The sequence below is a fragment of the Pinus tabuliformis genome, chromosome 9 (genome assembly GCF_031772625.1).
Source record: "Pinus tabuliformis cultivar Carrire ecotype Pingquan chromosome 9, CPIR1, whole genome shotgun sequence".
In the NCBI taxonomy this organism is placed as follows: domain Eukaryota; kingdom Viridiplantae; phylum Streptophyta; class Pinopsida; order Pinales; family Pinaceae; genus Pinus; species Pinus tabuliformis.
This window is the reverse complement of record NC_142307.1, coordinates 1,218,157,822-1,218,178,281: the sequence shown is the minus strand read 5'-3', so window position 1 is coordinate 1,218,178,281 and position 20,460 is coordinate 1,218,157,822. Positions and strand designations below refer to the sequence as shown.

Genomic DNA, 20,460 nt, shown 5'->3' with positions numbered 1-20,460 from the left:
ACCTTCATAACATTATAATTGAAGCCAATTCCGAATTGATTATCAATTCGATCAAGAGAATTTGCTATGGCTCAGCACCAGAAAAAGTTTCGAGACATTGGAGGCTTCTGCAAGTCTATGAAAGGATTCAATCCCACTTGTAGAACATGAGAACCTTAAGTTTCACTCATGTGCACCCAACAACCAACAAATTAGCGAACACTTTAGCTAATGAAGGAGTACTCTGTGCTAAAAGAAACAATAAATATAAATGGAGAGAGATCCCCCAGGGTAAATTGAGGGAAGAGTGTCTCAGACAGGCGAATGTGGACTGGGAGCTTTATCAGAGCAGGGGATACTAGAAGGTTGTAGTCTGCTGGATATAGTTGAATGTTAGTCGACATGAAATAGCAGTCCAGGGATATGAAAGAAAAGAATGGAAGATCCTTAGGTGAGAATAGATGCCCAAAATCCTACAATCCAAGGTTCTCAGGCGGGTGTCAATTAACAACACAAGTATTTACACGAATTCGAATCAGGTTTCAGAAAGCCCTGTAATTCGCTGTGTAGGGAGATTGGTTAAAGTATGAGCAGGTAGGAGAAATAGCATCAGTCGTATCAAATCTGTGTTGCAAATAGCAAGAGGGTTAGCCATTCAATCAGACCTGAAATTGACTTTAACATTAGCTTTATTAGGCTTTGGGTCCGAAAGAAGGGTTAAACATCAAGCAAGTTACGCAGGTGGCTGGGAATCGCATGCATCTGGTGGATTTCAGGTAGATTACATGCGCGAGGGTTATCAGCCAAATCGGACCCGAAATTTTTATAGAACGGTCTCTATAGGCTCATCGAGTCCGATTCAAGAATTAAAGGGAGTGCTTGTTAACACCCCGATATTGATAGTGACCGTTAGATCTCTGAGGTTAGATCAAATGGTCAGGGATGTCGATTATATTTTGTGGTCGCGTCGTCATAGTTTTGCAGACCCTGGACCCGGTGAGTGGGCCTTAGGCTCGAGATACTAGGCTGTAGGTGGCCCACTTCTCTTATGTACACTTTGTAATATGGATGTAATATTAATTTGAAGAAAAGGTCCGACGCTTATTTTAGAAATATATATATATATATATATATATATATATATATATATATATATATATAGATATAGATATATAGATATATATAAATATAATATTTATTAATTTTTAGTTATAGAAATCAAAATTAGCCATATTATTTATGAATTTATAATAACATATTTATAAATAAAAACATAAGGGGTAAAAAAAAAGAACAAAGGAAGGATGAGGTAATAATGGGGAAAATCACGACGAAATAGCTAGAATCCAACTCTTACTCAGTTTCCACCCATCATCCCTATTGAGATTGAATGTATGCTTCTCAATCTCAATCGCCTCTCTTAGTGTCCTATGGTGGAAGTGATCAACCTTGGCAATTACCTTTGCGTCCTCAATGCAACAATGGTGCTTATATTTCTATGCATGCTCCACAAGAGCTGATTAGCGCGATCGGTTATGCTCACACTCATCAGTTCTTGCAGAGCATGCAGAGAAATATAAGCATCGTGTTTGTATTGAGGATGTGAAGGTAATTGCTCGGGTTAATCACTTCCACCATAGGAAACTAAGAGAGACTATTGGGATTGAGAAGCATACAATCAATCTCAATAGGGATGATGGGTGGAAACTAAGAACTAGATTTCAGCTATTTAGTCCCGATTTTCCCCATTATTACCCCCCTCCTTCATTTTTTTTTGGACCCTTATGTTTTTATTTATAAATATGTTATTATAGATTCATAAATAATATATAAATAATAGTCTATTATTATTAATGAATAATTTCATATATGTGCAAACAATTACTGCAGGAAAATACTCATCTGCTCTCAATTTCCTCTACCAAACTTAAATGTCCAAGTTATAGCTATGATGCAAGTCCCCTCCTAGGAGGAGGGAGAGTGATATGTTTAAAAGTATTGTTTGTATGAAAATTTTGGTTCTCTTACTTTTAGGGGATATATATATATATATTTATTGTAGTGTTTTTTTTTGTTAATAATGTTATGCCAATTCACCTATCAATTGATAAATGGTGAGTGGGAAGCCCATTTTTTGTATTTCTTAATGTAATTTTTTTGTAATTCTAATGTAATGTTGTGTTCAGGACATGAGCTTTATTAATATAAAATTTCTATATACTGTTAAAAAAACATATTTTTTTACATTTTTCTATAATATGTTCATCAAATAAGTTTTATATATTTGATTTTTTAATTGATTTTAGGATAAAATGTCTCTTTATTAAAAAAATATGGATTAATGACTAAAATCTTACATAACAATCATAATATGAAGTTGATTTTACAAAAAAATATTATATAATTTATTTGGGAACCATAAGGATTAGCTTAGTTGATGGAATCCCTATGGTTAAAAGCACCTTTGATTTAGAGGTCATTGGTTCAAATTACTTTTGGCCTTAGAGGATAACTCTTTAGGGCAGGGTGGTTACATCTAAAGATTACCGAATGCCATTTGAGTATGAGTAATCTTGACCAAGAGTAAGATATTCCATTACTCTCAAGATCATATAACAAACCTAGCTCAAAATCTTAAAATTAAAATATCACTTACACAAATTAAATTTAAATAAAAAAATTATAATCATTCTTTCTAACCACTCAAAATAAACCTAATAAACCTAATTAATTTGATAATATTAAAATATTTATTAATTAAAATATAATTAATAAATATAAATATAATATTATTATATAATATTTGTGCATTTTACATGTCTCCATAAGGAATATCTAATGGTCTATTTCTTACGAGAAATGAAACGAGAGTTGGTGTAATAAAAATAAAAAATGTAAGATACTTGTTTTAATTTACAATCTTACAAGCTTTCACAAGGCTCAAACTTGGGTATTTGTCATTTAATTTTAATATATTTTAAAAGTTTTTTTTTTTTTTTTTTACAACTTGTTAATTACTCCATATGGTAACGTATCCGCACTTGGTCTGATCATTTGATTGCTTTCCTCCCATCATTTCCGCTAATACATGTAAATGAGTATTTATTCATTTTCATGAGCTATTAAGGACGAATCATACCTAATTAAATGTTGTTAGGTACATATATAGTAAAAGGTAAAAGATATTTTTACTGTAATTATTTTACAACCTAGTTATTTATAGATGAGCATTTACTCATTTGTTAAAGTCATTGAGGCATTGAGAGCTTATTATAATTAGTTGAGTGTTTTTAAATATAGATAAGGTAATAGGGAAATTGAAGGAAATTACTTTACATCTTAATTATACACTACATATTAATTATACAATAGTGATGTGTCAAAGAATAATAGGGGTAGTTCAAAGTATTAGCACATAAGACTTTGAAATGTGAGAGAAATATCAACTATAAATTTTAATGTATTAATTATTAATATGCAAGAGAGTTAAGAAGATTATTTATACATATTACAAATTATGTTAACCCCTAGAAGATTAGCTAGATAAATTAGTTTTTTCTATTTAATCTAATGGAAAGAAAATACGAAAATATCTTGAGAAGTAAGATAAGGGTGTGGATTTTGGATCTAAAGAATTATAGTGTAACCACTCTAATGATAATCCAAATTGACTACTAAGCACTTCCACTTATCATTGAAGGTGATTTTTTTTTTATAAAATATATGAAGGATATTAGATTGTTGAGATTTAGGAGATAAGGAAGTACAGACTTAAAGGAACATGGAAGGGGAAGTACGAGTAAAGAAAAGAAAAGAAAAGAAAAGAAAAGAAAAGAAAAGAAAAGAAAACCATAATAAAATAAGGCAAAGTGAGGAAAAATGATGTGAAAAAGGTGAAGGGAAATAGGTTGAAATAGATTAATAAAGTAAAATTTATGTTTTCAAGTTACTTGAGATCACTACTTACCCTTGTTATGATGAAAAATGAAAAATAGAGAAGGAAGGAATGTAGGTATAACAAATATAAAGAATGGAGAAGGAAGGAATGTAAGTATGGTGAAAAATGAAGAATGGAGAAGGAAGGGATGCAAGTGATAAAGTGGGAGAAAGACATCTATTGTGGATCCATGTATGTTGAGGACTTGTGAACGAAAATGGTGGTGAGAGGTAGAAAGAGATGTATAGAGTTTAAAAATAAAAAATAAAAAAAAAATAAAGATATAAAATGAGAAGAACATGTAAAAGAAAAAATGGGAAGTCAATATATGGAAAAAGGAGTTTGAAATTGATCTTATTGCGATTATAAATATATTTATTCAAGAAGTACCATGGTGCAGTTTTCAAATAGAGGAAATTATCCTTGAGGGGGGAAAGGAGGTGCTATTGATATGAAAACACCACTAACAATAAAAGAAACATATATGTGGAGTTTATGGAGTAGATTATGGTCTGAGTTCATAGCATGAAGTTTGTGATCTTCGGTTGTATTTAGTATACTTCTCTTATCTTTTCGACATTAATTACTTTAGGTACCCTATTAGACCAATGAAAATGTATCATAGGGTGAGGCTCAAAATTATCATGTAACTTTTCTATGATCCTACATGATTGTGTCTCTAGAATATCCATTAGTGAATGCACATTGAGCTTTTGAGAAAATTTGTCACCAAGGTGTATTACATGTTAATGGTCTCCCTCTTGAGTATTTTAGTATTTATCATACATCTTTGGAGGATTGGTATTTTTTTTGAAGATGCCCAATGAAGTGATTATTTGAATTGGGCTTGTGATGTTTGCAATCCATGTGGATGGCACAACAAGCATGCATGAAAACACAACATTACCAAGGGATTCCTCCTTTTCCAATGCAATCCTTTACATTAAATGAAATATAGAATTATCGTTCATGGACAAGAAAAAATAGCCATGTGATCCTTAAATAGTGAATAGATTATTCTTGTCTTAAAAAATAATGCAGCGTACTTAACTAGTGTGCGTAGATTTCCCAGGCATGGATATGAAATTTTGATTTTCCCTCAAATGGATCATTACCCATTTAAGAGGAATCATTTATGAATAACTAGAACATTTCTATTAAAATTCTAAGGCAAGTACAATAGAACACAATTTTCGACATGATAATTTCTTCCTACTGATTCTCAAACAATAATTTCTATGCCACTACTATTATTGAATAATTATACTCATGAGAATTTCAACATTAATTTGCAACAAAAACATTAAAGATAATAGAGAGACAAGCATGCAAAATAGACACAATATATTTTCACCTAGGAAACCCAACCTTGGGAGAAAAACCAACAATTTTTCTTGAGGAGAAATTTTATTTCAACAAGGTTTACAGATAAGATATTTGTCTACAAATCTATGCCAATATAAAATTCGAAATACCAGTCAAACCTGGTCAAACAACATCAAGTCAACATTGGTAAAAACACTTAGAAAATCAAGAGTCAAAACTACTCAAATAGTAAAACTCTACAGTCAACTCAACCTAGTCAAACTCGGCCCTACGATCCATGGTCAACCCGCTCGTGTGGCCCAATGACTGAATCAAATTGCAATCATATCCTTATGTCAAGTCTAGGGTCAATGATGTGGCCAAACCTACACATGTGGCCTGCAAAAACTTAGTCAAACAATTGGTCAACTTCTTAGTCAAATTTTGTCAAAGACAGCTCGGGCAACTTCAGTTAATTCATTTGGTTAATCAACTCTTCCTTCTCACATGTGCGGCCAAAACAAGAGTGAGATAGAATATATGCTCTTTAGCAACTAATTTTCTCTTTGGCAAATTTCTCCTCCACTAGTAAAAATTGAGTGAGCTTGCTAGGTTGTTTTTTCCTCTCGCATGTTGTCTATTTATATAGAGCTCTAAGGTTGAGTAGAGACCCATCAATTTGGTTTCTTATCACAATAAACCCTTTCACTAATGGAGCCTACATCACAACTCAACATTAGACTAGAATTGTTTACCCCCGTTGGGTGAAAAACCCCAATCAATAAACAATTCAAACTCGCTCTATAAAAGATAGATCACTCCATCCGAGAGCACAAAGTGAGCGTCATGCGCCATTCACCTCTATCCAAAAAAGCATGCCCCCATGGGTGAATGTATCATTCTCCCGTAGTCAAATCAACATGACCCCATGAGAGAAGATCTGCCCCTAGGCCTTTTACCCCTAGCCAAATTAGTAGGGCCTAGTGGCTAAATGTATCATTCCCCCACTAGTCAAATCAAGATGATACTATTGGAGCTATGCAAGATCTCTTTCCAAAATATACACAATAAGAAACTTATAAGGATCCAATCCTTATTGAGAATGGGGTTGGAAAAAGGAAAGGATCTCCAAAAAGATAAAGGATTGGTGATGTTCTATGGGTCTTTGGGTTTTTGGCAAAAGAGTGTTGGGGTTGGAAAAATGAAAGGATCTTCAAGAAGATAAAGCACTGGTGATGTTGTATGGGTCGTTGGTTTTTTTGACAAAAGAGTGTTGTTAAGCGATGCGATAGCGAGGTTGAATAAGTGCTCACTTGTTTTTTGATAGTTTGTGGCATGAAAGAATAGTGATAGTTTGTGGCATAGAAAGAACAATGATGATCCTTCAAAGCCTTTGGAAAATAGTCTATCCGAAGTTACAAAATGAATTACCTTTGGCCATAATTTATGCCCCTAAATTTATGTCCAAATATAAAAATACATGCAAATTATATTAAACTATAATTTTGATAAATGAAAAATGCATCCATATAATAATAATAACATAGACATGAGCTCAATGATATTGAGACTTTATTTTAGAAAAATGATAACATTCCTTTTACTAACTTAAAAAAATAATATTTTTTTTTAAATAAAGATAAATGTATAAAATAATGATAATGCTTTTTTTTAAGATAAAAAAATGTATAAAGATAATGAGTAATAAAATATAGTAGGAAGAAAATCCTTTATTACAAATCCAATACCAAAAAATAATTTTATAACCTATGTAAAGAAACCTTGACGTCGTCATTTTAATTTTTTTTTTTTTATGTCAGATGCCAATCACTCATCGAATATGAAGTTTTCGGAATATGAGCTTTTGCCATTTCCTACTAATTGGGAATATAAGCAACTAAGAGAGGATTGATACTTGCTTGATCATTGCATGTGTGTTTTACCAGTTATCTCATTCAAGATAAAAAGTGCAAATCAATTCTATTATCCGGTGACTTTCTCAAGTAGGTTGGAAGGATCACTAGAGCTCACATTTCCTCCGTTAATCCCGTCCTACCTACTGTATTTGCAGCCAGATCGATCGGTGGCAGGTTCAGGACCTTGGATTTTGCTCACTGTCTCTTTCTCACCCTGGAATCGTGTCCCACTTCCTCCGTTAATCCCGTCCTACCGTACTGTATTTGCAGCCAGATCGATCGGTGGCAGGTTCAGGACCTTTGATTTTGCTCACTGTCTCTTTCTCACCCTGGAATCGTGTCCCACCTCTTTCAAGGAGTCCCGTTCTGTTTCAATCAACAACGTAAGCTTAGTTATGCCCCACGAGTCCATTTATTCAACATTACCGCTTTGTTCGCCGCTGATTTTCTTCATACCTCCCATGCCTTTCGATCATACAGAATCCCCACCACAGGGCCTAATGGCATTCAAAGGCACCATACTCTACGATGCAATTGGTATTTACGTGACACGAGAATGCTGACCGTAGAAAATCATCATGGTTTCATTTTCCATCTTGTCATGCTTTTTTTTTCAGTACGGAAAAGCGATATTTGAATTATCAGAAAGATCATGTACATTATATTAATTTAATTTTATGTATCCGAATCATTATAGAAAATCATCTGGGTTGCGTGACTATACAAGCCTTACCAAAGTGACCAAATAAACAGATATACATATAGAGTACATAGACATAAAAGATCTGCATACATCTAGTAGCAGATATAAGAGATGGAAACTAGACAAATACATCCATCATATTGCCCTTAAAAAGAAACAATATCATCCGTTAAACAATATCATCCCTATTACTTTGTGAAACATTGAGAAAACCATTTCACCAGCAAGTTTCTGTTTTGCTTACATGTTAATACAAAATTATGAGACAAAATTATACAAAAAGTATCAGAATATAAATGTACAATTAGCCAGGGAATGGGAACTCCACAGCGCTTAGTACATTGCCCTCCATTATGGTCAGAATATAAATGTACAATTAGCTAGGGAATGGAATCTCCACAGCGCTTAGTACATTGCCCTCCATTATTATATCTATGTGCATTTTTCCCACTGTTCTTCGAAGCTTTTTCTGTGAGAGATCATCCACAAGCTGGTTATATTCTCTGCCTGTGTATATAAATGTACATGATTCCATCTGATCATGCTTATGAATATAACACAGTGCAACAAGCGGATTTTAAAAGTTTTTGCCATTTCAGCATTTGGATTATTGATTCCAGGTATATCATGATAATAAAAACGGTGTAAATTCATTTTATTCCCATATGTATGATAAGAAAAATTAAGTACAATTTATTGGTTTTTTCATTGATTTTAAGAAAAATGAAAATATACCTTAAGTAATTTGAATTAATTACTTAATTTTAATTTTATTAATGTAGATTAAGTTTACAATTAAAAGAGAACTGTTATTGATTTTATATAAGTGCATCAATCTTATATTAAAAACACACAAATTAAAGTTATTTTTAAATCTCAACCATATACCATTAATTTAATTAAAATATATATTTTTTTTTATTAATACGTTTTTTAACGCTTTATAGGCTAACTCAATTATTTAAGAAATTATACATTTCTTTACAGTGTGATTTGAATTAATTGATTAGTAAAAACAGATAAACATCAAAGCACTTCTTTTATACTACATTTCACATTACTTTAAAAAATCATAAAATTTAAACTAAATAATAATTATATTTGGAATTATTATTATTATAATAAAAACAATAATATATATATATATATATATATATATATATATATATATACTAAAAACTTTTGTAGCAACATTTTTAATTATATAGTTTTATTGCAATATCATGTTCAACACTATAACTTATTAATATTATGTGCTCAAAAATCATAATTCATATTCTTATGACACTTTTTGATTAATTAATTGAATTAAAATGATAGAAAAGCATAACTACTTTTGAGAATATTATTAATCTTTAATTTGTCACTATTTCTAAAAATATTTAGTATATTCCCTCAAAATTAAATCTCTACCATCTATTTAATAATTATTAATAATTAAATTAAAATTCTATAAACCATATCTATAAATTAAACAAGGTTTAAACAAGCTCAATAATAACAAAATTAGTTTTTCTTTGTTTTCAATTATTTTAACTAAATTATATCTATCTATCTATCTATCTATATCTATATATGAATATTATTAATCTTTAATTTGTCACTATTTCTAAAAATATTTTAATATTCCCTCAAAATTAATCTCTACATCTATTTAATAATCATTAATAATTAAATTAAAATTATATAACCATATCTATAAATTAAACAAGGTTTAAACAAGCTCAATAATAAGAAAATTAGTTTTTCTTTTGTTTTCAATTATTTAAAATTATTATCTATCTATCTATCTATCTATAGAGAGAAATAATAATATAATACAAAAGAAAAATTAATTCTTTTATTAATTAAAATAATTAAGAACCTCATTATTTTATGGAGATAAAATTTGATCTATTTTATATATTAAAAAATGCAATATAAATCAGAAAAAATTATAAGTGGTCTCTTTTTACCTCAAGAAATTTGATTTATTGGTGATTAAGATAATCTATACTGGTTTTATAAGGAAAAATTAAACTTCACCCATATAAACCATTTTTTCCTCACCAACTTAAATATGAAAGTTGAACTAGATTTAAATCTTTTATATTTCCTAATTTAAAATTTTGCTGATTACATTTCCTAAATAAAAATATTGTTCACTTTTTTCTAAAAATTTTCCTACCATTCATGAATCATACCCTTCCATAGATTTTCCTTGCATTAATATATAATTCAAATTCAAATATACATATACATATATATATATATAACAGAAATCATTTTACATTTTTCATTATTTTTATGCAAAATTCTGCTGTCTTAAATTGCGCACAAGGTTAGGAATAAATGGCAGTCCTGCTTGCTCTTATGACCATCTTATTATATTTGTTTCACCATTTTATTATAGAAAGCATTTTAAATACATCTTCTGAAAGTATTTAGGATCTCTCGGCCCCGTTTATCATGTCACAAAATATGTATTTAAAATCACATCCACAGGGACGACCTAATCAAAGGTGTCGGCAGCTGACGTCAATTAGATGACGGAAGGTTAAGATGTTAAGCCCACCCAGAGAATTAGGTGCGACTGAAAGTTATCGCAGGATGCAAGAGGTCGTTTCTTTAATTTTACTTTTCATTACTCCAACAAATGTTCATCATTGAATTATGTATACCACTCAATTTCCCTCATTATTCAATTTTTTCCGATGTTCCTTATACAAATACGACAGCGAGTGATGGACGATAACGGGAAAAAATCCACGGCGGTGTAAGGTTAGTTTATTTTTTCACTTTTTTGTTCAACCCTTTTCTCTATAAATAGAAGCGAGACGTTTGACAACCGCAAGCACATTTGCAATTTCCATTTGCCTTTAAAATCGAATTAGTTGCAGCAATACTCTGGTACGATCTAAATTATGAAAGATCCATGTCTCTTTGCTTAAATATATAGATTGTATTTTGTTAATTGCTTAGATTGATTAACGTATTGTGGTGTTTTGAATAAGGGAGGAAGATTATTAAAAGAAAGGATTTACAAGTATGGACATGAATTCTGAGGTTTCGAAATGGATGCCGCTCGAATCAGCAGTATGCTTTCCAAACCAATCAGAGGAAGCGTCACAAACTAAAACAGAAGAAGAAGAGGAGGAAGAAAAGGAGAGGTTCAAACGCCCCCGGACAACTTTGGACAATGAAGATGATGTGGAGGAATTTATGGCTTTGCTAGACAGAATCGAAGAAACAAAGAAACTATTGAAAAGAAAGAGCGTGAATTTCAGTGGTAGTAGTATAAGCGCAGGAGGAGGTATTAATGCAGTGGAGGTAGATCGGATGTTGACGGTCCCGCCCCTCATGCAGCAGCCACAAGGCTCGTCAGATGCTGGTCAAAGCAGTACATCGCCCTGGAAACCCTCATTCCAATGGGAGGACTTCAATATATGTAATTCCCGGTCTGCACAAACAGATTTAAGTGGTGCTGCAGCTACAGAAAAGTATAAAGAAGCAGAAGAAACCGTTCAAAAGGGTAACGGCCCTTTTAAAACGAGAAGTTTTCTGGATGGGGTTACGCCCACTGAATGTTCGCAAGGTCACGTGGACGATGTAAACAAGGAGGAGGAGGACGACGTAGAAGCGCCTCCAGGGTTAGAGCTACAGCTATTCCCCTGTCAGTGATCTGATCGAACTGTGTAGTGGGTCCCTGCCGGCTGATGATTCCCTACCATCCATCACTCGCCCACTCTGTTATGTTGCGGGTATCATTGTAAAAAATCGTGGAGAATTCCTACTGTAACTCTGCCCCTTAACTCAAGTTTTAGAAAATATTGTCTTCTCGTATGGTTTGGTACATACGCAATTGGATTGGGGTGCTCCATTAAACATTTTATGTTTTATTATTTTTTTAATGCCAACACTTGTATTTCAAAATCTATGAGCGTAAGTTAGTGGGATTAGGTGAAAGCATCCTTTTTAAAGAGGTTCTCGTGAACTTTGACTTGATAAGCCAGCCACAAGCTTTGATTGGTTGTACCTGCTCACTCTTATCCCACTGGATTGTAATTTAAACTATATACGTCATGATTGCCACACCAAATTATTCAATGACCTGTAATCTTGTTTCATACATAGTGATGCTATATATGATTACAAGTTAAAAATATTTCTAAAAAGGCAAAAATGTTATCTAAGTTGCATTTAATTTTACGAAATATTTAAGCGCCGTTTAACTTTTCCATGTCTATATAATAAATACTAAAAGGAACATTGTTTGTTTGCTGAGTTTTATTTACTTTCTACATCTTTACAATATAAAAATTAAAAATCATAATACTATTTTATAATTATATGTTTCTTTAAAGAGTACATGAGTATTGACTGAACGTTACGAGATTTCTTTAAGGAATACCATGATACCAATAACACGAGTATTGACTGAACGTTACGAGTTTTCTTTAAGGAATACCGTGATACCAATAACACATGTATAAAAATTTGATATTACAGTGTTTGCTTCTCATCTAGAGATACCAACAAAAATGCTAATACAAAATTGATTTTGCCAGCACTCATACATGCCTGACCTTGAACAAATATTCTATGGTTTGGTATTACAAAAAGCATTCAGCAGAGTCATTCAAATTTGGACTTAGAAATGGAAATCGACCGAAAAACCTAGAGGAACAGAGTGCTCGGCCGCAAGGGAGATCTGGGCTCTCAGGGGAGCCTGCAAATTGTAATCAGTCACGATCATCTAGAAAACAGGCGGAACCAGAGGACTGCAAATGTTGGATAGTTCGATCCGCAGACGAACCAGAAGAATTCCGCTGGAATTAGGGAGCTTTGCACCAAAAGTAGGGCAATGGCTATCGATGCCTCTAGAGCCAACGAACTCCCACAACAGGGCCAACCATGCAGTGCATGAACAACGAGAAGAAAAATGGCATGGCACATAGCTAAACGCTACCCAAAGGTGGAAAAGGGGATAAGCATGGCGATAATCGAGTTATAGAGCCGATTAAAAATGGGAATAAGCAAGTGAAATGCGACGGAATGATTGCCAGCCATTATGTTTTGTAGAGGGGCGTACATAATCACAAAGGATAAGATATCTCGCTACGGGTGAGAATTTAACCGCCTCTATATGATGTTGTATACGGCCGCATGTCTATCCAGTGGCACAGGTGGCACTGCATTATCTTCAAGTGGAGGATTAAAAGTTGTCACTGCCATGGTTGTATAATTATGTTAATAAGTTTTTATGTAGGGTTATTTTGGAGTAGGGTTTTTAAAATTTTAATTTGATTATCAAGGTGTAAAATTAATATAGGTGTAAAAATTTTATGAGTAGATGTTATTTAAATATTTTATATAGTTTTTTCTAATGGATATGAGTAAAATTTCAATTTTGAGGAATCTATAAGGTTAATATTTATTAGTAATCTTAATAAATATGTTTATTTTGGAAGATGGATTATAGAGTTTTAATTATATCACCAAGAGGACTCTCCAACTCAATAATGCTTAACATTTATTAGTAATCTTAATAAATATGTTTATTTTGGAAGAGGGATTATAGAGTTTTAATTATATCACCAAGAGGACTCCCCAACTCAATAATGTTTAACATTTGATTAAGTCAAATTACATAAAAATTAAATAAAAATAAAGTTAAATAAGAATATTAATGTAATGTAATGTAAACATTTTAAATTGGCCAAAATAAAAAAAAAATGAACAAAATAACAAAAAAATATATAAAAATAAATAAAAATAAAATAAAAATAAAAATAAAAATAAAAATAAAAATAAAAATGCCTATGGTATTGACAACTCGTAGTATTGACCCATGGTATTCATGTGTAATATAATCTATTTAAATGAGGAAATTAAAGTAGCCTAGATCCATCTTAACTTTGAATCTACCAACGGCCAAGAGGAATCAAATCTCGATTCTATGTAAACCTATTTTAGAGTGAAAACTTGGTAGATCTAGAGTTAAGATAGATCCACATAATATTCTAGAATATTTTTAGTAGCATACACTAATGAAAAGCTAAGATTTATTTCCTAAGTAGTATACATTTTTTCTCTTTTTAATTAAATTTATTAATTAAAAAAAATGTCATATGAACAAGCGTCATATGAAACGAGTTGTGGTTTTTTGGGCATTTAATATTGATAAAACATAGTATTGGCCCATGACATTGTAACAAAAATTATATACATATTAAGAATTTTCATGGTTAAGAATTTTATGACTTGTCTTTTAAAATGTATATATATTTAGCAAATATATTAAATAATTTTTCCCATTTGGATTTAGATTGATTTTGAATGGGTTTAATGAAAAGGCACTCCACGAGTGTAGTCTTTTTATCGAGAATTGGACAATATAATTGAAAGTAGGGAAGTCAAATTCTATAGATTAAATAACTTAAATTCAAGTTCTTAAAAAACTTTTCTAGATTTTTGTTAAAGTTAACAAAAAAACACTCTGGAAAAGCTAATTTCGTGTATTAGTTAGACTATACATATATAACCAAACCTGTATATTAAGATAACCAATATAATTAAAAAAGTTTCACATAACATGAAATGTTTTTTGGCCTATGAGTGTTTAGAGATGCAAAAGGATTAGTAAAAGATTAGCTTAGATCCATCTAATTTTAGATCTATAAGTTTCAAGATGGACCAATCTCTAGGTGCAAACCTATTTTTTGAGTGTAAAATTGAGAAAAAGTTTGTACTTGAGAAATTTGATTCAAAGTTAAATAGATTAATAAATCAAAAGTTAAATAAATTGATAAATTAAAAATTAAATAAATTTAGGCTAATTTAATTATTAATATTTTTTATTTAAAAAAATATAATAATTGATATTAATAAAAATGTCTAATTTCGAAACTAGAACTGTTACATAGTTTCGCATATTCCACACTACTGCTATTTACATAGTTCCCCATATTCCTTACTGCTATATTCAAAAGCACGAAAAAATTCTAACCCAACATATGGCACTTCTTGCTAGATATTCTAAACAAGTGCCTTTTGTAAACTTTGCTAAAAAACTCCTAACAACAAAATATACAAAATATATGTACATAAAGTCAAAGGATTTTCAAACATAATAAAAAGGTCTAGCAGCTAATAATCCTGTCTACTGTGTTATGCCTTTGGAGTTCGGTAATCAGCCTTGGTCGCGGTTCCTACCTCGTGGATTCTCTTGGTCTTTTTTTTTTTTTTCATGCTCGTTGTTCAATGGTTGCATCCTCCTCAAGCACAAACTGAGCTTCACTAGTGAAATTATCTTCATGCTATGGCAGTCTAACACCCATTGTAACCAACACTATTCTCACTTCAATTTAGAACTTCTCCATTTTGCTTTGCAGTGGTGCAAATTTCATGCCCATTAACAATCGATAATTTTTAATTTCATTTTCCGAGTTGCATTCCTCTATTGCAGAGCATTCAACATACCCTCCATTACTTATAAAAACCTGTCCAAGAGCTGATTCGATTTCTCCTATTCATTCCAGTAATTGGATTCTCCTATTCATTAAGTAATTGGATGGCTCAGGGTCGGCCATGACAAGTCTATTTGGCCTTGCTCTTATAAAGCCAATTCGTAGCACATGGACGTGAGCACTTCAAAGTTCAAACGACTGACACACATCCTCGAAGGAGAAATGCACCAAGAAATCCGACTCTCCCACTGTTAATAATACATTGTAGGCGTGGATATTGGCATCATCACACTTGTTATGGCCGAGTGTGACTTTGATCCGACATCCTGACACCATTAATCGCAATATTTTCGAATCCATATTTGGATTGCGTAGAGCATGGGATATATATTGATATAGAGGGGCAGTGCAAGTAATTCCATTCTACGAAAATTGAATGTAGAAACAAGGCCGAGGCCCTTCTCACATTGATATTCTAGTTCCCACCTTGGAGTATTAAATTCTACTGCCACCTGTGTGAGCTAGCGGATCGAGTTGACTGCCAAATGTTATAAGTACTTTGACATGAGGATTATAATTTGTGATCGTGGCATTAATTTGAGCCTCCAATCCTTCTTTGGAAGCTCCGGTGCGTGCTCATGTGATATCGCATTTGATCATATAAATAATTTCCTTCATGTGATTTCGTGTGGAACCACCAACTACCTTTATCGTTTGAATTATTCCCTTGGCTATTGCCCATTATTTTCATGGCAAGGGAAATTTATATATCGCCCTATTATCCAATTCCAAGGATCCATGTGTTTCTTTGTTTGCTATTGTTTCAGTGATTGGGTTCGATTATCTTAACACTTGAACAAATCAATTTGCTCAAATTGTTTGAATTGCAGCATAATCCTTTGCAATAAATAAGGGACGGCAGAGTTTTGAGCCTTTTGTTTTCAAAACTGGTTGAATAACTATGAATGAGGTTCCAATCATAGTTATTTTTGTAATTTTTTGTATTTAGGTGGATTGTTGTTTGTATAACTCAACCCCTAAGCATATTTAGCTTTTGTTTTTTCGTCTACGGAAAAATGATATTATTAATAATAATAATTATTTTATATTTTTATTTATTTTGAAGTAAATTTTTATTTTTATATAATTTTATTTAGTCAAAAAATTTTAATTAATAATTAATATTAATATTTTTTTTTAATATAATTTGACTCAGTCAAAATGTTTAGATAATTTGATTCTCTTCGTGAGGATGAACCGCACTAGTTGGTTAGAAATGGGTCGACAAAATTTTCCCCTGTATGATTTTTACCAAACTTTTTTTTTTGTCAAACACATCATGGATCATAGAAGCCTGAATTCAAAATAACAAGAAATTACATATCTTCTTTGCTGGGTTGAAGAGTGTTTCTCAACTCAATGATATCTATGGTAAAGTGGGGGTGAATATTCATGGTTAAAAATCTCGTTATATTGTAAGTATTACGTTTTTATATACTTATTATTGAAATTTAAATAAGATTACAAAATTATTATTTTAATTTATACAGTAAAATGAATATTAATTTATAGCTACTATTTATTGGGCCTAAGTTTTAGCAGAGTATGGAAGAGATGTTGTAAGATTATGTGACGTGATGTGATACTATGTTATGTAAACATTTTCAAATAATTATAAACTAAAATAATAAGGTTTTTGAGCTCCAAGTTTATAAGAAACCCTGATATTGACCCATATTTTTTTTTCTAAATAAGTCTAATATCCATTACTGTAACAAAATAATACAAGGAGGCTTTGGCCTCTGTAGTTCAGTGCCAAGGTTAAGACTGCCCAGAAGTGGGAAACCAATCCAATCCAAAATAGCGGAAACTAGCAGTTGAATCATGTAGCAAAATTCTATTGACTTCATTTTCAAGGCTAACGATTTTGCTCAAAAAATCAAAAAATAAACCATAAACTTGATTGTCGTGAACTTGAAAATCGAAGATGCGTGGAGAATTATGTGTCATGCGGTGCTGACGGGTGTTCTTCGATGATGAAACACCTGTAGGCGTGAAGGCTATCCTCGTCATTCTGTAGCGCACCCGTGTGATCCTTCGCCTGAGGTTCTTGATTTTGCTCCGCTACAATGGTTTTACCCTGAACATTATCCCTCTTCTCCATTGTGCTAGTGGGGTGTCCTTCATCACTAGATGGCTCCTCTTGGAAGGTGACTGTGATGGTTGCCTTGATGAGAGGTCGGTTCAGAGAGCAATGGTAGATGAATTGGGCTGAATGGTTAGGATGCCGAGAGCTGGAGGGGATGTCAGTAACTGGAATGGTAGTTTGCGAAGGGAGGGAGTGGGTAGCGCTTAAGCGGCCTCTACCGCTACGAGTTTTTGGATAACGACCTAAGACATAATTTTCCATGGGGGAAGAAGAGTCTGAAATTGTTGAAGGCGAAGAACGGGGCAGTCTGCCTCTACTGCTACCCCTTCTGTTGGGCATTCGATGGCGCAACTAGGGCATGATGGCGTGTGGATGAAAAGAATGATTGTGTGAGGTCGGCACTGAGTGGGGTTCAGAAGGCTCAGAAGGCTCCGAAGGCTCAGAAGGCGTATAATTGAAAGTCATGTTGCAAATAAGGCTTTGAGTGTAATGGTCGCCCTGTCCGAAATCGATGCAACAGAGAATGTTGCATCGCCTGCTCGTTGCTGTTCATGAACATGGCTCCACTCCAGCCAAGGGGCAATTGGAACTTAGAGGCATAGGAGTAGAAATAGAGGAGGTGGATCATATATTACTTGAGGGCTTCATGATGTAGAGCCGAGGTAGGTTGGCGCTGGTGAGTTGATTTGAGTTCTGAATTTAATGACATTTATTGATGTTGCGAGACGGTTTTATGGCTTTGTGTGTGGGTTTACTGGTGGCCATGTGGCTATGCCACTTGTCGTTCTATTCCCCTTCCATAAGATCAACCCTACGTACACTTGCATCCGGGATGGTATTGACCCATATTATTCATGTGGAATATAGCCAATTTAAAGGAGGAAATCTAGATCTACCATGCACGAAGAGAGAAATCAAATGAGATTTGATACCTTATGATTTAAGATGGATCTAGAATAGTATATTTTAATGTGATAAAGAGTTTAGATATATGTAAAAAATAATTATAATATTTTTTGGTTTTATATTTAATTAAAAGAATGTTATAAAAGTAAATTGAAGAAAAATATTTTAAATATATTTCTATAGTGAAATGAAAGATGGTTTTTGGGCATGTGGTATTGATGAGCCATGGTATTGACCCACGGTATTATAACAAATCCTATCTACAAATAAATAGTATCCATGGTAAAGTGGGCGTGAATATCCCTCGTTAAAAATATTGTTATATTGTATGTATTAAATCTTTTTTGCATTTATTAATTTAATTTAAATGTAGCTACAAAATAGTTATTTTAATCTATAAGGTAAAATGAATCTTAATTCATAGCTACTATTTATATGTTATATATTTTAATGTACTATTTATATGTTATATATTTTAATGTGATATATTTTATTATAAAAAATGTAAAATTACAATATAACAAATTAAATTTTATTATTTTTAACTTTTTAAGGATACTATAACATCTACCCCATACCCATACTCATACCCATACCATACCCATACCCATACCCATACCAGGATTTACATTACTTTTAACCTTTTATTATTATTTAATTCAACTCATATGTAAATGTTTACAAATCATTTACTTATTAATATATATTCATTATATTGAGCCTACATGTAAAAATGTTTACATAATTTCTTACATTATAGCTACACATCAAGCCTCTCTCAACACAATTAGCTAACCATATACATAGAAATGTGAACATGAACATTATGGTTATGAGAGTAAGCAAGAAAAGATTTTTGATCCTCCTTGAAGCAAGGTTATTGCCCATCCTTCTCATCATATATAGTAAGACCCTTGAACTCCACTCCATGTTTTCCAACAATAATACCATAAACTTTAGAATTGAGACCAAAAAAACACCTTGTAGAGAATAATGAATTTAGCCTCGAGGCTCCTCAAACATTCAACCTACTAAAAGACATTGTCTTTACTCTTCCGCCACCTCATCAACAAAAGTTTTAGCTAGTGAATAAAACTCCATAGCATAGAACACCTTTCTATTCATGGACTTTAAAACTCTATATCATCCACCCAATCCTTGTCATAGTTTAATTGGTAAAAGTATGTTAGGTGAATATGCTTAACAAAATTAATTGGTTTACCAAAAACTATTTAGGAATCATGGGAGGTGATTATAGATACCTTTGTCTGGCTTTTTTGATAGCCTACAACCCTTGGAGCATTGAGAGACACCTTAATAAAGAGGTCTATTCCCCTTACAATTATGGAAAACACCCATTTTAGCCCTACAACCCTCCAAGCATTGAGAGACACTTTAATAAAAAGGTCTATTCCCCTTCAAATTATGAAAACCACCCAATTTATTAGACTCCTAGGATTGGACGTGAAAATGAGGTACAAAAACAAGATAAATAGATATTATAAAAATAGGATGATTGCTAATAAAAGTGAAAAAAATCTTAGAGATACTTAAAGTGAAACTAAAAACTACTTGGAGGAGTGAACAGGAAAGTTGTGTTGAGACCTCAAAGAAACCTAAACCTAAAAATAGTTATCAAAACTACTATTGGAAAACATAGCCAAAGAACAAAACCCCACACCCCGCACACTAGTGAATGCAACCCAAACCAACTACAAACATAAAACGAGCAAACTAACAACCCACAAGACAACCAAACGAAGGAACTAATCGATAAGGGGTCCAAAAGCAAAAACCAGCACTGGGACACCTAGAACTCGATGGATACCTAATATCTTTAAGAGATACAACACTATCTCGTTCAAGCCATTGTTTGGGAGCATCCATCACACTCATCGAGGGTAATAATAATAAGTTATTACAACAAGACATTATAAATGATTTAAGGGTTTGGTCGAGAATATGTCTGGTATATTATTTGTAAAAAAATTATATAAGAGAATTTAAAATTTTATCTTTAAATTTTAAAATGGGAGGGGCGAGTTATCTTAAGAAGCATTTATGGCTTTTTTTTTTACATTATATGTGTCAGAATAAGATGACAGCCATCACATCAG

General features: G+C 32.3%; 1 protein-coding gene across 1 annotated transcript; it reads left to right on the top strand.

The window, feature by feature from the left end:
* The first annotated feature begins 10,674 nt into the window (after positions 1–10,674).
* LOC149152922 (uncharacterized) lies at positions 10,675–11,918 on the top strand. Its single transcript, XM_089441577.1, has 2 exons — positions 10,675–10,729; positions 10,834–11,918. The coding sequence occupies exon 2, from the start codon at positions 10,868–10,870 to the stop codon at positions 11,498–11,500; it is 633 nt and encodes a 210-aa protein (XP_089297703.1). The 5' UTR covers positions 10,675–10,729; positions 10,834–10,867; the 3' UTR covers positions 11,501–11,918.
* Positions 11,919–20,460: the final 8,542 nt, after the last annotated feature.